The 7,500-nt window shown below is 39.2% G+C and overlaps 1 protein-coding gene and 1 long non-coding RNA gene across 27 annotated transcripts in view; one reads left to right on the forward strand and one right to left on the reverse strand.

Annotated features, from left to right (window-relative positions):
* Positions 1-7,500, reverse strand: part of Ssdp (Sequence-specific single-stranded DNA-binding protein) — a 171,151-nt gene that overhangs the window by 56,467 nt on the left and 107,184 nt on the right. For all 26 annotated transcript variants that reach the window (XM_086541817.1, XM_086541811.1, XM_086541815.1 and 23 more), the window contains 2 exons: positions 2,683-2,760; positions 1,832-1,880 (listed from right to left, as the gene is read on the reverse strand). In XM_086541817.1, coding sequence (XP_086397943.1) covers positions 1,832-1,880; positions 2,683-2,760 — 127 coding nt within the window. The remainder of the gene's footprint in view (positions 1-1,831; positions 1,881-2,682; positions 2,761-7,500) is intronic.
* Positions 3,309-7,500, forward strand: part of LOC147470985 (uncharacterized) — a 28,779-nt gene continuing 24,587 nt past the window's right edge. The window contains exon 1 of the long non-coding RNA XR_015191379.1: positions 3,309-3,565. This is a non-coding gene — a long non-coding RNA (uncharacterized LOC147470985). The remainder of the gene's footprint in view (positions 3,566-7,500) is intronic.

Below are 7,500 nucleotides of genomic sequence, written 5' to 3' on the forward strand. Positions count from 1 at the left end.
TACTTACATTCACAAACAACTGTTTTCTGAACTCAATGACAAGAGCATTATCTATGGATAATTACTCATTTGTAGAGGTGACAGTGGGCATTTATTATTTTGCAGTATTTGGGTATTTACTCATTTGCATTTTATTACAGTGGGTGTTTACACAGCATTCGTATCAATTCAATTGAAAGACAAGGACAGTGTCGTATCACTAATCTGATGGCTGGATAAGAGGGGGGGAAAAGTGTAGATAACAAAAAGAATAATCATCTTCTATCTGCCAAAAAAGTGTCACAGCAGTAGATCTGATGGAAAGCAAAATAAAACTAGCCAAACAAGTGGAATTTTAGCAAAAAGAACGGTGGAAGCAAATGGAAGATAACATACCCATGTATTACCAACACAGCACATGTACCAAGCTACTTTATAAGATGATTTTGAATTTACAGCCATGATTTTATCTTTATATATGTGTATATTTAAGAAGTATTAGTAGGGTAAGCTAAAACATGCAATCTATCCACCATTAACTAAGGCATAATTTCTACAATCACATACACAAGTTAACTGAATACTTATGAGCATGTGACACAAGCAAAACAAAATAATAATGGTAACATTCAAGAATTAAGTTATCAAAAACTAATAATAAAGCTAAAGAAAAGTGTTAATACAGAAAGACAATCACTAAATAAGAGGAATTACAGCATTTTTTTTTACTCATAAAAATATTATTCTTCCCATCAAAAAGGGAAAATACACAATCCTCCCATTCATAATCCTTCATATTTACATATGTATATGTGTGTGTGTGTGTGTGTGTGTGTGTGTGTGTGTGTGTGTGTGTGTGTGTGTGTGTGTGTGTGTGTGTGTGTGTGTGTGTGTGTGTGTGTGTGTGTGTATGTATATGTGTTTGTATGAATATGTGTTTATGTGTATATGTGTATGTATGTATGTATGTATGTATGTATGTATGTAAGTATGTATATACATATAAACATATATATATATATATATATATATATATAAAAATATATATATATATATAAATAAAAATATATATAAATATACATATACATATATATATAAATAAATATATATATATATATATATATATATATATATATATATATATATATATATATATCATACATATATACATAAATATATATAAACATATATGAATAAGAAACAAATAAATAAATAAATAAATATATATATATATATATATATATATATATATATATATATATATAATATATATATATAATATAGAGAGAGAGAGAGAGAGAGAGAGAGAGAGAGAGAGAGAGGCGAGAGAGAGAGAGAATATATATAAATATATAAATATAAATAATATATATATATATATATATATATTATAATATATATATAATATATATGTATATATATATATATATACATATATATATATATATATATATATATATATATATATATATATATATATATAGAGAGAGAGAGAGAGAGAGAGAGAGAGAGAGAGAGAGAGAGAGATACATACATACACAGAAATATATGTATATATACATATCTGTCTCTGTGAGTGTGTGTGTGTGTGTGTGTGTGTGTGTGTGTGTGTGTGTGTGTGTGTGTGTGTGTGTGTGTGTGTGTGTGTGTGTGTGTGTGTGTGTGTGTGTGTGTGTGTGTGTGAATTAACAAAAAACAAAAAAAGATGCTGTAAATGTAGTGAGGACTACTTGATACTAAAAGAAAAAAAGGAAAGCATTACATGCAATTTTCAGCCTTAAAAAAATAAAGAAAAACAATTTGAATGAGATCCAACAGGAAGTTTGCCACAAGCTGGAGAGCCCATACTCACCTTGGCGTGTGGGGTCCATGCTATTCGGCATGATTGGCTGTCCTGGAGGCTGCGGCATGACAATCACATTCATTAATGGTGTAGTTATACATTCAGTGGCATATCTTCTTTGTGGGATCAGTGTCTCCCTTCATATTAAGTTCAAACTATTACTCAATGATATATACAACTGTCAATTTATTGATCAATGACCCAATTTTCAAGTATGTCATCTTTTGTAACATTTTTTTTTTTTTTTACTGAAACAAAAATTCTTTAGAATGAATCATAAATTTTAATAAATATATTAGACATTTTCCTAATACTATAATCCTATGACTATCACAACCGTATCCAACTCACAATCTAAGATAATAATTTGCTTTCTTTAGGTTTCTTTCTGTCTCATAGTCTCAGAGACATCTAACCTTACCTTTATAAATGATGCCTTCCAAAACTGCAAGCAATTTCCTTACATGACTATTTACTGTGCACAAACACCATACTTTAACAATCTCTCTTCTTCTGAGTGCCTCAATTATTTGGCTTCACATCTCAGAATTCCTGTAACTGCTTTTCTAGAAATCTCTTTTTCTAATACTTACTGCTCCTTTCCCCTTGATTTTACTTCAAATTACTCCTAATTTCCCACATATGAATGAATTACTAATAACATTCAGTGTCAGTATGGCCTTACACTGAAAGTACACGTTTCAATCAGTTATCAGAACATTCTACATTTTGAACTGTCAGGAGTTGTTACGAATTCCATAAAATATAACATCTCAACATTAACTGTTCTATACTTTCTTGAATCATGCCACATCTCTGAGCGACAGTGTCATGGTGTACTCCATCTATCACATACATACCCCGTTGAAGTCGTTGGGCATCTGTGGCATCCTAACTCCTGGCCGTGGCCCTCCTGGGTACCTTGGAGACATGAAGGGCTGAAAAATAAATAACGCATTGTCATTAATGACCCACAAATAAGTTGTCGCAAAACGGAAAATCTCTAAAGAGGGCCTCATTCTCTTAATGATACCGGTTTACGCAAATCAGAGTAAGTAAATAATCAAATAATAGCGTCACCACTCGAACACACAGACGAAACAAAAGCATTCCTTCAAACTAGAAAAAAAAAAAACGAAATGCACACACGAAAAGCAACACCTCATACACAGTGATTCACATTCAAGTCAAAATAGGCGAAACCCGCGGGCATGTTCCCCTACATCCATAAGCGCGCACAAGGATGGCCCGGGTAAGTAGGACGGGCACAAGAGGCTGTCTGGCGCGGGCGGTCAGTCGCTACCCGGCCGAGAACACGGGCGGAGGGAACTTGCCACGCTCTTGGCCTCGGCCCTGGATTCCTCACGGTGTCGTTTAAGGGTGTGAAGTCCCACTTGGAAAAAATAATTGAAGCAGTATCGATTTATTTAATTAACTTCGTATTGCAAGAGATGCAATAATATTTACGGAAAGCAGTCGTATTTTATCTTATTATGTATTCTGATCACGTACCCCGTCTAGATCATATTCCTCAAAAACTTGCACGATGTTTTAGTGTATATCCGATAGCAGACGTTATCATGAGTGAGCGATGTGATATGATGTTCGTTCTGGTTAACCATGTGGTTGGCGGTGACATGCGATGGCCGATCAGCCAGCCGCAAGAGTGAAATGTGGATCGCCCGGCGGACAATCGGAACTGGGCGGTTCTTCCTGCATTCACGAAAGCACAACTTCATGCATGTGAGTATTGTGTTTGTTTTTCCTTCCTCTGGGATATACCATGCATGCGATAAATGACGCGACGCTGGGTGACTTTGCAAATTTCATTCAATGCAATTTGTTAAAATCCGCTTCGTAGTGTCGAATGTTCCTAATTTTCCTCTATTTTATGGTTGATGACCTGCTTCGTCAGGTTCCACCTCTCTCTCTCTCTCTCTCTCTCTCTCTCTCTCTCTCTCTCTCTCTCTCTCTCTCTCTCTCTCTCTCTCTCTCTCTCTCTCTCTCTCTCTCTCTCTCTCTCTCTCTCTCTCTCTCTCTCTCTCTCTCTCTCTCCCTACAAATTTCCTCTACTCTGCCCCTTCCCTGTTCTTTTCCCTTTTCCCGTCTCCCTCTCCAGGCCTTTCCCTCTCTCTCTCTCTCCCTCTCTCCTCCTAAAATATGTTTGGGCAAGGATAGCAGTGGGTGAAGGGTGTGTTTTAAACAGAGAAGGCGGGGGAGGGGGAGCATGTAATTGGATGCCATAAACTGGTCGTCACTCACTAATTGGGTTGCGGGTAACAGCAAGTTGCCGACACGCATGCTAATGTTTACAACGCACCTACATCGCCCCGGCTCTTCGACACCTACAGCTACACCTACACTTACACCAACACACTGACAGACAGATAGATGGAATGAATGAATGACTCACACAAACAAACACAGATATTAGGAATGGTTGACTGACAGTCACACACACACACACACACACACACACACACACACACACACACACACACACACACACACACACACACACACACACACACACACACACACTCACATCCAAAGAGATCGAAAAACTGATAAAGAATATATTGCATCAAATTAACACAAATAATTAAAAGTCGACACCCAAAACCAGTGAAATCAGCAATATTTATACTATCAGCAAAGCAAAACTAACTGATCATTATTATTATCAATATTATAATTATAATTATTATTATTATTATTTATTGTTATCATTATTATCATTACTAAGAGTGTAGCCACTTAGGGTTAACAAGGTGTTGATATCAAATATTATCGCTTTGATTGCTCCTTAAATTGCCCCTTAAGTCACTACAAGTATTAATTCGCGTTTCCTCCTTATACTGGTATTTATTGTCGTGCTTGTCTGTCTTGAATCCACTACCTGTTTTCTCTGATCATCTCTGCCTTTTCCAATAATCTTAACTTTTTCTTCTTCTCTCTCTTTGTCATTTTTATCTTTTTCTTTCTTTTTTACTTCCCCTTGCATCGTTTGGTTCCTTATCAGTATCGCCCCTTTATCCATTCCATTCTTGTTCCCTCTTTATCTGTTTATTTTTCCCCTTATTTTCTCCGCAAACTCTTTCTTCTCATTATCTCACGTTAACCTCCATTTTATTTTTCCATATTCGTTTCCTCTTCCTTGATCGCCCTCCCCCCTCCACGCCTTGGTTAATCAAATCCATTATTATCACTTCCTCTCTTTCCTCATTACCATCACCGTTATCTTCTTTTACTTCTCCCTCTCCCTCTCCCTCTCCTCTCCCCTCTTCGTCTTCTCTTTCTCTTTCTCTTTTTCTTTTTCTTTTTCTTTTTCTTTTTCTTTTTCTTTTTCTTCTTCTTCTTCTTCTTCTTCTTCTTCTTCTTCTTCTTCTTCTTCTTCTCCTTCTCCTCCTTTTTCTTCTTTTCCTCCTCCTTTTCCTACTACTACTTTTTTTTCTTCTCCTTCATCACCATCATCATCATCTTCATCTCCTCCTCCTCCTCCTCCTTCTCCTTCTCCTTCTCCTTTTTCTTTTTCTTTTTCTTTTTCTTTTTCTTTTTCTTTTTCTTTTTCTTCTCCTTCTCCTTCTCCTTCTCCTTCTCCTTCTCCTTCTCCTTCTCCTTCTTCTTCTTCTTCTCCTTCTTCTTCTTCTTCTCCTCCTCCTCCTCCTCCTCCTCCTCCTCCTCCTCCTCCTCCTCCTCCTCCTCCTTCACTTTCCCCCTCCCCCCGACACTGATGGAGGGTGTAACACAACATGGCCCGTGTGTCCGCCCCTTCCCCTGCTGCCGGCCGGTGCGCGCCCAGTCCCCAGTGTCCCCCTGCTGGCGTATGTTCATCACCAGCAGGAATACTTGCTCATTATGGTCGTCCTCCTCCCGGCCTCCTCCCGGCAGAGTGGCAGCAGCCATCGAGGGGAAACTGGGTTCAATCCCTCGGCGTCCGTCCTCTCTTTCGCTTTCACTACTCACTCTTTTAAAATCTCTTATTTTATTCTAATATATTTAAATTTAAGGGTATTTTATTTTTGAGTCGATGCATCTGAATTTGTTATATATTTTTTAAGGGTGTAGCTTATCCACTTTTCCTTGGCTATTAAGTTATCCGCTAACGCTTTATTTTGCTCTGTGTCTCGCGCGCATCAAGAATAAACCACAACAACAACAACAACGCATCTTGCGTCCGTGACCCTTCTCCGCCCCGAACTCACTCACTCCGCCCTGTCGTCGACTCTTGGGTGTTCCTGCCCTCAAACTTCATTTTTAAGATTTTAAGATTGCACAACGCCTCCCTCTCTCTCCCCTCTCCTTACCCCTACTCCCTCTCCACCCCCCCCCACTTGCCCTCACTCCTCGTCCCTCCTTTCATCCTACGTATTCACGAGGATACTCGGACCCACCAGCAACACCCTTCGCTCACATAATCACTCGTTTCCTCTTTTTGCACGTGAGAGGGCAATTCTCTATATTTCCTTTAGAAGTATGGCGAATGAATGGACAATAACCAGATTGAATGGTAAAGCAAATAATAACCAATCACTATACCAACAACCCCCCCCCCCTACACACACTCTCACACTCACACCTACAATTACATTTACACTCACACTCCTTCTATTGCCCGTCACTTCTGACAGCCCTGCATTTGGAGAGCGATATCACAATATAATCAACTCGCTCGTTTTACAAAATCGAAGAACAGAGCATTTAAAAAGAGCGCCCCCTGAGCATCACACGGGCTGGGCGTCACTGAAGCGTCGTAGAGGAGGAGGAAGGCCTCCAATGTTACGGCTGTCACTTCATATTAGAGTTTCGATTCGGTGATATTGAGTCCAGTCGCCCCTGTCGAGAAACAACCAAAAAGGCTACCGGGAATTTGATTGATACTTGCAACTGCAATCAATTTGGTTACTGCTTCTATCGGCGATAGATGGGCAATTGCGTTCGCTTCGGCGTGAAAAAGAAATGAGTATGAGTATAGGATACTGAACGTTACTCGCTTCAGGTTGCAGAATTTGGCAGCAGAGATTTATCTCCTTCTATCTTCATCTTTTTCTTTCTTTTTCCTTTTCTTTTTCTTTCTCTCTTTCTCACTCAGTCACCCACTCACACTCTCTCTTTCCCCCAACGATCACCCTACCATTAAAGCACCACAGCGCATCACCAGCAGAGAGGCAGAATCTGGCTAGCGTCTCCGGATCTCTCTAAATGCTGATTATGACGTCATAGTCGACACACGCCAGTGCCTCCTGCCGTCTGTCTCCTTATCCGATTGCTGCATCTCGTATGGGCTATGCAGTTCAAGAGTTCAAGTCTCTCCCCCCCCCCTCTCTCTCTCTCTCTCTCTCTCTCTCTCTCTCTCTCTCTCTCTCTCTCTCTCTCTCTCTCTCTCTCTCTCTCTCTCTCTCTCTCTCTCTCTCTCTTGTATATGTGTGTGTGAAGTAAAATGAAAATATTTTAAAAACTTCGCTGGAATGACTAAAATGTTGACGACAGGACAGATAGAGTCATTAGCTGCAGTTTAAAACGGTCCGACGGTTTTTTTCCTCTATCTCCCTTTCCCTTTTTTGCATTTCCTTTCTCTCATTTTCTATTTCTTCTCTTCTTATCTCTCTCCCCTCTTTTCCTCTTCCTTCTCTCCCCAACCCCCACTCTTCCCTCTCACTCCTCTCTCCTCCACCTCG

The sequence above is a fragment of the Penaeus japonicus genome, unplaced genomic scaffold (genome assembly GCF_977035675.1).
Source record: "Penaeus japonicus unplaced genomic scaffold, GWHDUDI00000001_assembly GWHDUDI00000011, whole genome shotgun sequence".
NCBI classification, from domain to species: domain Eukaryota; kingdom Metazoa; phylum Arthropoda; class Malacostraca; order Decapoda; family Penaeidae; genus Penaeus; species Penaeus japonicus.